This window comes from Linepithema humile, chromosome 6, assembly GCF_040581485.1.
Source record: "Linepithema humile isolate Giens D197 chromosome 6, Lhum_UNIL_v1.0, whole genome shotgun sequence".
In the NCBI taxonomy this organism is placed as follows: Eukaryota; Metazoa; Arthropoda; class Insecta; order Hymenoptera; family Formicidae; genus Linepithema; species Linepithema humile.
The window spans coordinates 26178191-26192677 of record NC_090133.1 but is presented as its reverse complement, the minus strand read 5'-3'; the positions used below and the strand labels follow the sequence as shown (position 1 = coordinate 26192677).

Genomic DNA, 14487 nt, shown 5'->3' with positions numbered 1-14487 from the left:
GCGACGGCGACTGACAAAAGCGTTTTAGCCCGTGAGAAGCTTCAAACTTTCCAGTCGAGAACTTCGCCTTCCGCGCCTGTTATTTATTGGATAAAGTAAGTACGCGTCGTTTCGCCAACGACGACGACGGCCGAAGATACGAGCTCCGCACCCCCTCTCCTCCCCCCCCAACCCCGGCTCCACTTGTCGTCAGTTGTAATTTAACTTGAAGTATTAATGCCTCTAATTATTAAAAAGTGGCGATGAGAGACCATGTCCCGATCTCTCGAAAGACTCTCAAACGCGACGAGAATTAATTAAAAAAATTTATGCGAGCGAGAAAAAGAGACGTAACTCTCCACCATCTGCGTCATATTTATCCGCGTATCCTCGTCGAGTATATTTCACGGTAGTTATCCACGGTGGTTGACAATATATCTAAAAATCTCTTTTACTCCTTAACTCGTAAAAAAACAAAACGAGAAGAAACGCAGCCTGTACAATATCTCTCGGGAATGACGAACTATAAGCACTCGCTCGGCCGGCATAAAACTAAATATAGCGGAAAGAGACAATCCAACGGTGAAGACACGCGTGGGAGGCGGGGGGGGGGGAGGAACAGGGGAGAGATATCCCGACAAAGGGACGGCGCGAGGACGGGAGAAAGAAAGAGAGGAAACGAGAGCCATATGGCCCTAGATGTGGTGCGCGCCCACGGAAGGAGCAACGGAGGAGGAAATGTCGGCGACGAAACAACGAGAGACTTCGGAGCCTCATTCGAGCCCTCCCGTGAAATATAGAACCGTCGTCCCGCGAGTAAAATTACGAGGCACGCGAGAGCGGCCTCATGGGAGTCCATTGCCCGAAAAGACGCGGTATGCATCATCACGCACACGCGTGTCGCGCATCCGTCGATACGGTGTGTGCGTCGCGTTCCGTCGTTGTTCCTCGATACTTAACGCGATCCGGCGACGCGTAGCAACGACGAGGAGCTTATTGCCGGAGATTAGAGACGTATAAATTACGACGAGCGTAAGCCCGCACCGCACGCCTCCCTTTCTTATCCGCATATATGTCCCGTGCTTGCCCTCTCCCCCCCCCCCTTCTTCTCGGGAGAATTCTCGATATCCGCTCGATGGGAGAAAAGCCTGAGAAACCGCGGAGACCGCTAATGGCCGAACTATTTTGACGTATGCGAGCGGCGTACAGAACGTTTGTCACGACGTCACGGATAAGCGGTGGAACGTGGATTACGCTATCACCTGGCGGCAGCCTCAGATTCCCCCCCCCCCTCCCCGTCGCCTCACCTCATCTCTTGTTCTACGCGGCGCGGCACTCTTTTTCCGCTTTCTTTTACTCCTCGATTATCCCCTCTGGCGAAAACGCGATAAAGATTCGCTCGGTTCCCGTTGAAGCAGATTCTTTCCCCGAGAGCTAGCTTCCACGGAATGGAGGTCAGGATCGCGTGACTGATCGCTGATGGACTCTGCGCAGGCCATTAGCTTTATCATCGGGTGTCCAGTTGCATGCTGGACGACACACGATAAGAAGCGCACCGCTTTTTCCTCGTTACTTTCGGTTCCACTCGAACGACTAGTATTTGTCTCTCTAAGTTTCACGATATATCGCTCGGAAATGTCGTTCTTTTGTTTCACATTACGTTCACGTGTGTCATATATTTTTTTATGAGTTTTCCAAACTTGAGAGAATTAAAATTTCTCTTTTGAACTTTTCGAAAAAAATTTCCATTTGTTATTTTTTTATTTTTTTTTATTGTATTTTAAAGCACAATGTAACTCTTTTGTATCTGTATTCTATAAGGAAACGCTCGAAGAAGACTAAGTAACGAGGAACGTATAAAAACGTGTGTAATCAGGGATGCCAACGCCGCTGATTATAGCGGAATGCTAATAAATGCGGCGGGGCTTATTTCTTATATTTCAGGCGCTCGCGTAAACGTCAGCTTCCTTCGCGCGAATGGTTCGTTTAGATAATCTCCCCGAGCCTCGATCACGCAGACTATTTATGGATCATGCGAATCCACAACACGCGCACGTATATGCTCTTTGTATTTAAATCTCCTGAACGCGAACGGCATTGCGCGAATCAGTCGAACCGGATGCCTCGTCTATTAAACGAGCGCATTATCGCGTGCACGAAGAATCAGCAATTTTTCCAATAATATCGGGGCCGAGAAATCCGACCGGATTCCCCGACGCGCCAGATTGCATCGAGCACAATAGGTTCGATTGGCGCGACAGCAACATGACGGCGCGTGCAGCGCACGAAATCTTAATTAAACATAAATGAGAATCGACACATGTTACGTTTCTCAATTGCGGACTTTGGTCTTGCTTGATGCAGAATTACAGGAGCTCGCGCGGTTCACTTTCACTTGGCGCGAACGATCAGGTCGGTTGCGAAATTCTAGCGGTTTTGTGTATCGATAGCGTGGATTTTGCTCGTTCGTAAATCCAGCTGCGGCGTAATACGATACTCCGTCTCGTTTTATGCGAGTATTTAATTCGTATTACTCTGCCGCTAATTTTAATTTCAAGCGAGTACTGATGAAATTCACGCGCTTGTAGCAACAATGAAATCGCAACAACGCAACAACGTTTCATCGCTTTTTCTCACCTGCATATTTAACGCGCGGCACGATAGTTTCGTAACAGAAGAAAACTAATTAAGGTTCATTAAGCGATAATTGCAAGCAGCGCTTCGCGGACGGTGCGATGAATTTTAATTACAAGAGAAAAGTCCGGTGGTGCTAAAAAAATTATGTTTCTTTATCTTCATTTTTCGATTCACCTATCTTTGCCTTTATCATCAGCGCGAATGCGCGATTCTGAAAAACCCTGAAGACAGGCGTAATCGCGCGTGGCTCAAAGAAACGAAAATAAATAATAGAGCCAATCGAAACAAGCAGACGAGGGAGACTGAAAGGAAGACGTAAACGACGGGCGACGTAATGTTCTCCAAAGAGTTGTTCTAAAATCCTTATCGCTACAAACACATCGCAATAAAATCTTGAATAGGAAGATCATGGATGGAGATCCAAAAAAAAGTGGACCTGATCACGCGATGGCCGTCTTAACGACGATGTTCTCCCATTTATCAAGAATGGAAGTTGTCCCGCTTCTTGCGTCTATCCGTCACTCGTTAACCGGACGATCGTTACTATCGTAAAAGTCGGCTAGGTGAGGAGAAAAAAGAATGGAGAAAAGAGAGAATGAGAGAGAGAGAGAGAAGAAAAAAGAGGATCGGGTTAGAGGCGCGTAGTTTCGGAAAAATAATAGCGCTCGGGTCGCCTCGAGAGTGGCGAGATCGTCCAAGGTATAATAATTTCGGGGAACCTTCTCGCTCTCCTACGCCCTTCGCAACCACTTCCTCCGCTCCCCGTCCCGCGTCTGTGCGTCTGCTTCTCTCGTCTCCCGAGTATACATCTTTTCTTTGTTACGTTTACGAGCCTCGTCGGATCCGGAGTAAAACCGCGCCGCGTCCGCCCCACTCCTCTCCCCCCCGCACGCAGCACGTCGGTGAAATAAATCCGTGTATTCCGGAGGGTCTTAAATTCAACCGGAAATAGAATTTGTCCCGGGGCGGTCACGGGCGCGCCGGCGGTGGGCGCGAGGAAAGTCCGACGAAACGCTGGAAACAAGAAGAATCGAACGAAAGCGAGAGCCCGCCGCCGAGCCGCGCGACGAAGAAGAACGGGAAGAAGAGGAGAAAGCAGATGAGCGAGGACTTGCACGTGGCACCGCGCGGAATTATCCTGACACTTTTTCTCGGACGACAAAAAAAATATTTAGAGGAAAAATTTATCTTTTTCGAAGAAAGCGGGAATAAGCGTTGACTCTAACGTTTCGTTGATTGCAACCGTGACGGCCACGATGTCATTCATACGAATTATCATTCGTATGAAACAGAATTTTGAAGATTCAAATATATGATTATTCATTCTTTTTGCAGAGAAATTTTTTTTCGCAAAAGTGAAGTAATTTTCGTCGAATGTGACGTTTTAACGCAAGTTAAAAGAGCTCTTATAGAGCATGTATAAATGAGAGACGAGCCTCTGCTAGACGAGACTGGATATTTTTGCCTTCGTGGCAACGTGACAATCAAGATGTCATCCATCATGTTTCTCGAAGGTACCGACAGGCTTTCCAGGATAACGAACTTGTCTGGGATAAGCTCTGGTGAAGCGGCGACGACGGGAAGCATCTTAATCTGGATGGAAACGTCCAACCCGCGGCTTGGGCGAAAGTTTTCCACCAGGAGTTGCGCGCGAGCGACGAGTGCTCGGGGGGGGAGTTCGCGGCAGACGGATGGAGGCGCGAGCGCGACGTCACGAGAGCCGACGGAAGGGGAAGAAAAGGCTTTTCACCTTGAAAAGGAAGCAAGTGCACTCGAAGATATTCCCGAAAGCCGAAGAGAGGCATTGTACAGAATATGTATGCATCAGAGGCGCGCTCTCACAGCTTGCGCGACTACCCTGCGGGTTCGCGACGATCCAGCGGGCTTGACGCGAAACTCGTCGTTGAAGGCGCGGCATCGCACAGAGGCACGGCTTAAAATTTTCACGAGCCACTCGAGTCGGGAGGCCTCCTCCGCCTCCCGAAATCTGCAATTTGACGTACCTGCCTGGGTGGTGGATACTCGGCAAGAGGTCTGGTCCGGAAGAGGACGCGACGAAGGGAGGGAAAGAGAGAGAAAGGACGCGAGAGAGGCCTTTGCTCGTTGAAGAAAGTCAACCACCTACCGAGTGGGCGAACCGCTAGCGGAAAGAGGTGATCCTTCGTCGTGTTTACGTCTGCTTTTCGGAGAAAGTAAAAAGTAACCGGCAACGAGAAGGGGGTGGACGAGAGAGAGAGAGAAAAAAATGGAAAATAGTGCCTTCTCAAAGGTACTCTAGATACCTTACCAACCGAGTAACCACCCTTCGCCTCCTTCACCATCGCTATACTTAAGGCTCTTTTCGCGCTCTCTCTCTTGAGACGAACGACGTTGTTTTCGGCAATTCCTCCAGCGGGTCTTATCAAAAAAGTCAAAGAGGAGACCGACGATGAAAAGAAGCACTACGGATTTCTAGTCCGTTCCGAAAGAGGAGGTCGCTGAAGTGGGAAGGGAAGTGGCGCAGGAAGGACGATGGAGGAGGCCCGAAGAGGCGCGCTGCGCGGAAAAGGAGGACATCTTAAATTTTTGACGAGGCCACTCGTGTCGTCGGGCAACGGCAACGGTAGAAAACGAGTGGTAGACCATCGGGTGGTTCGTAGCGTCGAGTTAGAACAAGCCGCTGCTGCCTACCGCGCCGAACAGCGGCGATGGCGGCGGCGTTTCACTGAAGTCTGCAATTTCGCGGATGCATCTTGGCTGACCTGGCTAGAGTCGCAGAGGAGGGGAAGAAGCGGGAGAAGGTCTTTGCCCGCTTTAGAAGAACTTCTAAAGCGCGCCCCTCCCCTCTCTCTTTTTCCCTCGTCCGATCTTGTGTTTCCTACTCTCTTCACTCTCTTCTCTCTCTCTCTCTCTCTTCTTTATCTTTATCTTTTTTTCGTTCGCTCATTCTCCAACACTCTCGCTCTCTTCCACCACTTTGCATTTCGACACTCTAGAATTTCGTTCCTACTTCGATCCTCGCGTCCGCGACCCCTCGTACATGCGGAACCCTCTACCTTTCCTCCTCTGTCTTGTTTCTCTCGTTTCGTCGAAGAATGGCGAGACGCCGGCCAGACCCTAGAGCCTACTGGAGCGAAAGCGAAAGACGGAGTTGGCCGAAAAGGGACGGACGGTCGATGCTTCGTTCTCTCTTTCTCTCTCTCTCTCTCTCTCTCTCTCTCTCTCTCTCTCTCCGTTTCCCCGCTGTGTCGCGTCCCCTGCGAGCGCGAGAAGGACGAAGACCGAAGACGGAGGAAGTGCGAGGGAGATGGATAAACGCATGGTATTGATCCTGGAACCCCTTTACCCTCCATCCCGCCTTATCCTCGGCACCCTTCCACTATCATGATGAACCCCAAAGTTTTGTTCAGGGCTTTCGCCCCTTTTCCTATTTCTTTTATTCCCGCCCGCCGTCCTGGCGCACTCTCTCGTTGTTACTCCTATTTTCTTTTCCACACGCGGTAATTGGCCGTTGGAGAGTAACGAATTCCAGCCGGCACCACCGGAACCCTTCGCCGATGTGACGCAAGTTGACCTTGAACTCGAGATGTACCGTCCGCGGCGTTTACTTTCCTTCTTTCATATGTGACATATTTTTCTCGCCCTGAATCGGATATTGAATACTGACCTCTTTAAAGTGACAATACACATAGAAATGATGTCTCGCAATTTTCTTCGTAGATTTTTTTACATTAATTCTTAGCGATTTTTAACTGTTTTTTCGTTATTTATAATTATTATAAACATCCTATTCGCGATATCAAGCGATAAGCGCGGGGACGATTTATTAGAAATAATATTAATTCACTTAAAAGAGAAAATATTTTGCATAGATCGGCAACGATCTTGTGTATTCGAGCAACGCCTTTCTCAACAAGGCAAAACTATGCCTTTCAGAGATGCCATTAGAAAAAAACAAACAAACATAGCCATCTCATTGACGCGAGCGATAAAAAGGATGTTGCTTGTCTATGCATACCGCAACCTTTGAAGCAAAGGACGCTGTAAAGAAGAAGTGGTGTTCCCAGATTTTAATTAATGCGATCTCTTTTATTTCTTTCAGACTCGGCAGCCAGTGACTGGAAATTTCGATCCGTGCCGAAGACTGGAGGTGGAGGACGTGACAAAGCTAGACCGTGACAGCCTTCTACCACGCAACCGTGTCGCTATGTAAAACAAACGGGAAGAATTGATTTCCGCGCTCTCATTAAGGAAAATTCAAAGTTGTAGATGAGGCGGATCGACAAATAGACGCGTATTCGGTTCTGTGATATCGACTCACACGCATCGAAGTAACATTACTATTTATCTAACGCTAAGTTTAAAAATACCGAACGGGCGATTGCACGCGTGAAAAAATTCGGAAAATAGAGAAAAAGGAATTGGCGGCGAGTGATAAGCTGGAGCACAAACGGGCGCGGAAAATTGGACGAAGGTGGAGAAATTCGGCAGCGGCGACCGGTTGCTGCGTGTCGCCGTACGCCGTGATCGCGCAGGACGACGACTTGGCGACGAGGCGAAGCGAAACGCGTAGAGGAGGCATGAGGAGGCGAGAGTGACGGCATTGCGCCCGGTGTGCTGCATCCTCGCACAGATCGTGAGAGGACCGGCGGTGGTGGCGGCCGTCCACCGCGGCGGCAGTGGGGTCCAACACGGCGATAAGAATGGCCCCCTTCAATATGGCAGGCGTAGCAGGCCTTCTAGCCACCTGCGCCGCCGTTGCTGCTTCCGCTGCCCACCTTCTGCCGTTGCTGCTGCTGCTAATCTGCCCGCGAGGGACCCCGGCGGAACAAGGTAAGCGTCCGCTCCTTCGATTTCCTACCTCCTCTCTTACCTTCTTCCGCCTGTACAGAGCTAATCAAGTTGGGATGATAGTTGACGGCGACACCTCGGGTCGCGATACATCGCGCCCGATTGCCAGTCTCGGATGTATACTTAGCCAGATGCGTCGAGTTTGAATCGAAGCGGTTACCGTCGCCGCGTGATCGACCGATCTGTGGATCGTCTCCGAAGGCGAAGTCGTTATCGTTTATCGTCAACCGGAATCGTTGATGACTTAATTATCTCCGCCGATGCGGGTTTCTTTAATCTTCGAGAATTTATGTATTTCTAGATTCCGCGTTTTACTGAGAAAAAGAAAATACTTTGAAATTATTACGAGGAATACGTTGTGCTTTTAACACAAGATTCTCGATGTTGTGGAAAGAATTTTTGGAAGAAAAACTTGGAAAAAAAATTAATGCGATACAATGTTGCGAATATAATTAAATACGATAGATTAATTGCGAAAATAACTTGATACGTCTAATCGTTTGCGCGATACCACCTTTGTCCCGATCCGTGAGACATTGGCACGGTCCTTCTTTTGAGTAACGGAGAAGCGGAGGTAAGGGACACGTTAGCTCGCATCAAGCCGACGTTTCCTGACGCTCCGGTCGTAATTTCGCGGAGCGGCGCGGCGCGGCGCGGCGCGGCGGCCGCGTGATTTATTGCACGGGGACGCTGAATGCGAAAGGAAGAGGGAGAAAGAGAGAACGAAATTGCCACGACACTAATTGCGTGCGCGCCGCTATACTTGCCCACACGAGTATTCTAGCGGCCGATCACGTGGCGGCTATGAGTTCCTCATCTACTTTAACTCGCATTAAGCTATTATTTCATATAATCCGCCTGCTCCTGTCTTCCACGTGAAACAAAACCCTGCACACTTTATTCAGCGTTTTTTCCAACATCGTATATCCGCGATCCTACGCGTGCTCGCTTTTTTATATCACGCGATCTTAATACGCGGACTGTGACAACTGTCGTTAAATTAGCAAAATATTTTACAGCTTTGTATTCAGCAATTTCTTTTCTCGGTCCAAACTACCTCGGACAATTCTGTTCCAAGTGTAGTCGAAAGGTCAAATATTAACGGGTGGAAATCTCAGAGATCCACTTATACTAATTAAGCACTTTGTCTCTCATCCGTCCTTAATCGCGATATAATTCGTCGTCGCATTGAGATTCACGGCAACGCGCTTTTAATTTTTTCTTCTTTCCTCTCCCCTCTCTCTTTTTTCTTCGCCTTGCGAGCGCCGCCGAGTCAGTGTCCCGAGGCGATGGACGTTGTTTGCTCGGATAAAGGATTCCTCTGTGTGCACTGCCCTCGTCCCGATCGTTCGTTGCGAACGTGATTTAACGGAGCCCAAGATTGGCCTTCCAGTCCCATTATGCGTTTCTGAAGATCATCCGCGCGGGCTACCCGGAACGTTTTCCATATTTTAACCGAAAAAAAGCCTGGCGCCTCGGGCGTCTCGATGGCTCGCCCTCTCCGCTCATTCCGCCCTCCCCCTCCCGCCCTGTCGTAGAGGGGAATAACGATAATTTCGTAATGCGGACCAATCTTCCGAATTGCGAGATCGTCCGAGGTGCCGGTAGTTAGCGCTTGGGGATTAAAAGGAGATCGTTTCGTCGCGCTTTCGGAGACGGCTGGCGCGGCGGCTGCTCGAGACGCAGAGACGCCTCCACGAAACTTGCAGCGTCCCGCCTTATTTTGCACGATGCGGTTTTCGAGCGTTTATGTAAAATAAGACGTACATGGGGCGGATCCGACTCTTAGACCTTGGGGAACTTTTTTGCAACTAATGCTCGAATTAAGAATCTATTAAAATAAAACCCGCTCTGAGTTGAAAACGGACAACCAAATTTTATTAGCCGCCTGCGTTTCCGAAATTTTATTCTTTCACGCGTCCTTCGCTTCATGAAAGTTATTGAATTTTTCGAGAAAAGATTAATTAAAGATTGATGGAAAAATTTATATAGCTAGGTGAAAATTTGCAACACCCTGTACACTGTATACATATCGCTAGATAATAATCGAGAGACGAATCCGCGCGCTTCCAGCTTCTGGCGAATTTCGGCTGACTCGGTTTCGAGATCTCCGGGTTGCATCCTGCGATCGCGGCTACCGCGGACTTCCCGCGGCAAGTTTCTCCGGCGGCAGTGCTCCCTCGGGGAGTTCCTCTTCCCCCCCGCCCCCCCCCCTCGGTACGTAACGCGTTTAATGGAACTTGCCAAGGATCCGTTCCCAGTGGACCGTGTCTGCCGATGGAGGCGGCTAACTTCGTTTCCCTCGACTCGCACGAAACGCGAGCTCCTCGTTATCCTTGCCCCCGCGATATCTTTGCGAACGCTCGTCGTCCTCTCCGCCCCCCCCCCTCACCGCCCGCCATCGCTGCCGCTAACATTCGCGAACTTTATCCTTCGATCGCATTCGTGATCCCTAAGACGCGCGTCCATTACCTTAGTTTCCGAACTTTCAAATTTAGAGGTACGAGCGCGCAGCTCCGAGAGGGAACATCGCTCGCTCCGAGAGAACTTGCGCGCGAATTATCGAGACTTAAAATTCTTCACAGACGCGCGATGTCCCGCGAGATCGAATTCCTAAACTGCCTCCCGAAGTCGTGAATGCACATATTCAATCTCTCTCGCGACACAAACCATCGATCTATTTTTTTTAACGAAGGAACACACATTTTTCAATATTAAAAAATTTCTTCACAAATAAACGCATAGGATATGTTACACTCACAATCTCTCGACATTGAGAGTATGGTTAAAAATTTACACCTAAATAACTGAATTAATGGAAATACGTATTTTATACGGTCGTAAGTATTAAGTGAAAAAAAAAAAAAAAAAACCACTAATCTATTATACATAGTTTAATCTCGTCTTATCGCGCGCTCGATCACGGATGAGCTCTTTCGGGAATTTTAGACGAACCGAATCCTGTAATACGGCGGTCGGAACTCAATTACTTTCTCGAGGTAAGGCCCGCGTTCGCCTACCGCCGTTCATTCGCGCGTTCCGAACTCATTTACCGTAGAAGCGAGTTCGTCCATCGTCCTGCTCGCCGGCGATCCGATCGCCGAGAGAGCCGGCGGGACCCCACCCAAGACACGAAACTTCCTTTCATTCGATTCCGTTGTACGTAGCGGGCATTAGCCGGGAGCTAACGCGAAATCAGAAATAGAGCGAATCGAAGTTACGTCGGCCAACGACGACGAAGACGTTCTCGTAGTCTGCCCGCTCGCAAGTTGTCCGTCGCTAACTTCTCCGCTGATTCGTTTACCGTAAACGCATTAATCGATGCCGCCCCCTCGATGCAGCTCTCTTCTCTCGGGTGCCCTGAGACGTTGATTAAATTCCAGCTAATCCCGCGCTACGAGCGATCCTTCGTCCTGTCTCTGCCATCACGCGCGCGTGCGAACTTGGAAGCTGTCGTAGCGTTTCTGTCGCGCTCGAAAGACGGAGCAGGTCGCCCCGCTGCCGTCCGCGGACGGCAGCGAGGACGAAGTTAGCGATTCCCCGGTGCGGAAGGCGGTATCGGGATTCCCGGGGAGCGAGGAGATGGACCGGCGGCGACGGCAGTAGCCGGGAACGGGTCTCGCGAGATGCAGTTCTCTTCTCTCGCCGGGCAAACTCGATTGCCTCCGCGAAAAGGCAGAAAGACTCGTTCGAGCTGCGCTCGTGGCTGTGCGCGAGCTCGTCGCTTTTACTCCTTCAGCGGCTCCTTCTCTCTTTCTCTCTCTCTCTCTCTCTCTCTCTCTCTCTCTCTCTCGCTCTCCGGGTGCTCCTATCTTCTCTCTCTCTTTCTCTCCTTTCCTACACTCTCAGGGCACGGTGAGTAAGAGACGCGGCAACGCCGCAGGAATGCCCCCGGCCAACCCACCGCGTGCATACCTGTACAACCTACTACTCTGATCCTGGGCCCCGACTATACGCGAAGGCAGCCTGGCAGCATCCTATCGGCCCGACAAGGACGGAGTAGGACTTGTCCCCGATCGTCCGAGAAATGAAGGGGCAGAAGGGGAGAGGGGAACGGAGCGGAGAAAGAAAGAGAAAGAGAGACGGAGAGAGGGAAGGACTGTGCCCGGCTCTCCTCGTGTCTGTTATGTACATGCGTGTGTGTTGTGTGAAGGTGGAAGAGAGGGCTTATGGTTCCGGCCTGTGTGCGCTGCCCATGCGCGAGTGGAAAAGATCACACGACGAATGTAGGCTACTCTCATTGACCGAGCCCAACAGCGCTATGGCACCGCGGCCGGGATGAGATAGAGAGATAAGGAGAGAGGGAGGGGGGGGGGAAGAATTCGCAGTGGTATCCTGCCAGATGCATCGGTGCGCCGCGGCGAAAATGCATCTATCGTGAAATTGCCCGTCTTGCGATTCGAGTCGTCTTATGCGCGCTTCTGTTCCATTATGCAACGCGGAGAGGTATGCTTTATTCCGTGTCTGGTATCATTAAAAATTACTGAGCAACGTTTTCCGCGAATAAAAATGTCAAAGGATCTTACACGCTATGCCCCGTTTGCGCGAGAAAAGACCGGACTTTGCACGAGCGTGATAATTTACGCGGTATCGCGCGCGCCTCGATTTCGGCATGAATTAAGAAAATGACGTTCGCCGAGTTGATGTATTCGCGCTATTAAGCGTCGTTATCGGAAACCTGTCAATGTATCGATACGACGTTTAACTTATATCTTCGGAGAATGTTGGTTTTATCGATACCGGTGGACGCGAGTGTCCGCGCTCGATCATCGCCGCCGGTCGATCTTTCAAATCGCCGCTCTGGCGAGCCGAAAAAACTTCATATTTTTAACTCGACGCTGTCGTGTATCCCTCTTTCTCTCTCTCTCCTCTCCGCTGCAGAATATCAATGCGATTTAAATATTCAATATCATCGGCGACATGCAATATCTGCTCTCGGTGGCGCAAGCTGTGGCACGGGCCACAAAGGGGCGACTCCGGTATAACCTGCCAGAATAAAAATCAGTATTTTTCATCCCGACGCTTTTTGTTTCGTCGGATGATTGGACGAAACCGCGCCCCCGCTTCCACCGCCGCCCGTCCCATTTTAATGCCAATCTTATTCCTGTAAATAGCGGAGCTTTCGCGCTTTCCGCAGCGGAACCACCGTAATTTCGCTTCCGCTGAAAGGAAACCGTCATCGGTGGTCCCTTTGTCGCGTTTCCTCCCCGTAGACTTCCCCGCTGACGACGACGACGACGACGACGGCAACGACGATGACGACGGGCGAGATGCGGCGTCCGATCGCGCCGCAGAGACAAATAAACTTGTCAAACTCAGAGCGAGGCGGGAAAAACGCGCGCGGCGCGAGAGAACGAGAGAGAAAGATATATACTCCGCGATAGATGTGTGTGTATGTATATTTCGCGCGTGTGTAACCGCGCTTTCTCTCGACGTGTGCGTAACTCGGCGCAAAACGAGCATTGCGCGAGACGAAACGCGATATGCACGCACCGGGTACACGACTGAGCATAAATTTTAATCGCGGAGAAAAATCTTGAGTAAGACGAAGAAAGAGCGAGAGAGAAAGAGGAAGAGAAAAAAGGGAGAAGGCCGTCGTTCGAGAAGAGGAAGAGACAGGTATAGAGATATATAGAGAAGTTAGGCATGCCGTCCAGTAAAACGCCGTCGAATAGCGGGGCCCGAAGTACGCCAACGACGAACGACTCGTGTTAGCCCCGTGTTACGTGTTTCCCCGTTTCAGCCAGGTATTCAAACCGGTATAATTTCCGTGAGCCCGAGCTTCGATGCTGTAGGCCAGGAGTATCAAACTTCGCTTCTTTCGCAGGCTGCCATCGGTTTAAATTCGTCGATAATTGCTCGCCAAATGCGTTGTTAATTTGCGTTTTAGAAAAAAATCAAATTTGCCATATTACCAATAACTGCGCTGCATTCGCAATAATGACGCTTGAAAAAGAAAGTCGAGAGAAGTTGTGCGTTAGCAAATTTCTAAGTTTAATTGAAATCTGAGCAAATAACTTGTAAATTTTAATTTTTATAACTGCGCAAAAGTTTCTCAATTTTTCCCCCGTATTATTTTATCATTTTTTTTAAACGCTGCGCAGTTCTTCTGAAATCATTTCTTCGCGGGGTACAAAGTTACACCCCCGCGAGAAAAAAACTTACTCCGCGGAGCGATATTTTAAATAATTTTATTACGGAACGGAGGGCGTAGCAATTTCTTCGGCGGGGAAACAATATGGGGAGATGGAACGCGGCGAATTGCTTCTCGAAAGTCGAAAGTGGCGTATATCGATGTATATACCGTCGGTGCGCGCCCATGGTATTTTATATACGTATTCTTCATCCCCCCCCCTCTCGGGGTTTTTACACCCTCACACGGCATCGCGCTTTCGTTTCTTCTCCGCGCGCGCGTCTCCGTTTCCCCGCCCTTCATCCCCCCGCAGAGTCTCACGAGGCGTCGCGACGAGAACGTGAGGCGTCGGCTGGTTACATTTCCTAGCAGACTATTATTTCTCTCTTACACCCACGTACACGTGCGAGCGCGCGGTTCATACGCCAACCACAAACACACACTCGAGCTCTCACATACGCGCGAAGCGACGGCGTGTGCGTACACCGGGCACCGCGTTTTCTCCCTTTTTGCCCCCGCTGCTACATTACCTTTTCCGAGCAGCAGGGAGTTAGGAGTGTCTCGCTGCATATTAATGAAAAAATTTGTGACTTCCCTCCGTCATTCAGCAGCAGTAGCGGCGGCGGCGGCAGCCGCCGCACCTGCGAAAAAAAGAAGAGTCGGAAAAAGAAACGAGAGATTTCTCACCGCTGTTGGATCCTCTGTCTTTTCTCACGACCGTGTCTATCTCTCTGAATGCGCTTCTTCCTTTTCTCTTCTTTTTTTTGTGCGCGACTGGCGCCGTTATAACAACGCCGTAAATAAGATATTTCGCGAAATAAGACTGACGTTTCGTTTCGAGGGAAGCGGTTGAAAATGGATGTGTACGACACGCGTAGGGAAGACGCATCGCTCTAATCGCCTACACG

General features: G+C 50.0%; 1 protein-coding gene across 15 annotated transcripts in view; it reads left to right on the top strand.

Annotated features, from left to right (window-relative positions):
• The window catches only part of Eph (Eph receptor tyrosine kinase), a 94226-nt gene that overhangs the window by 25873 nt on the left and 53866 nt on the right, over positions 1-14487 (top strand). For all 15 annotated transcript variants that reach the window (XM_012375367.2, XM_012375373.2, XM_067357632.1 and 12 more), the window contains exon 2: positions 6698-7428. In XM_012375367.2, coding sequence (XP_012230790.2) covers positions 7299-7428 — 130 coding nt within the window. In that variant the 5' untranslated portion in view covers positions 6698-7298. The remainder of the gene's footprint in view (positions 1-6697; positions 7429-14487) is intronic.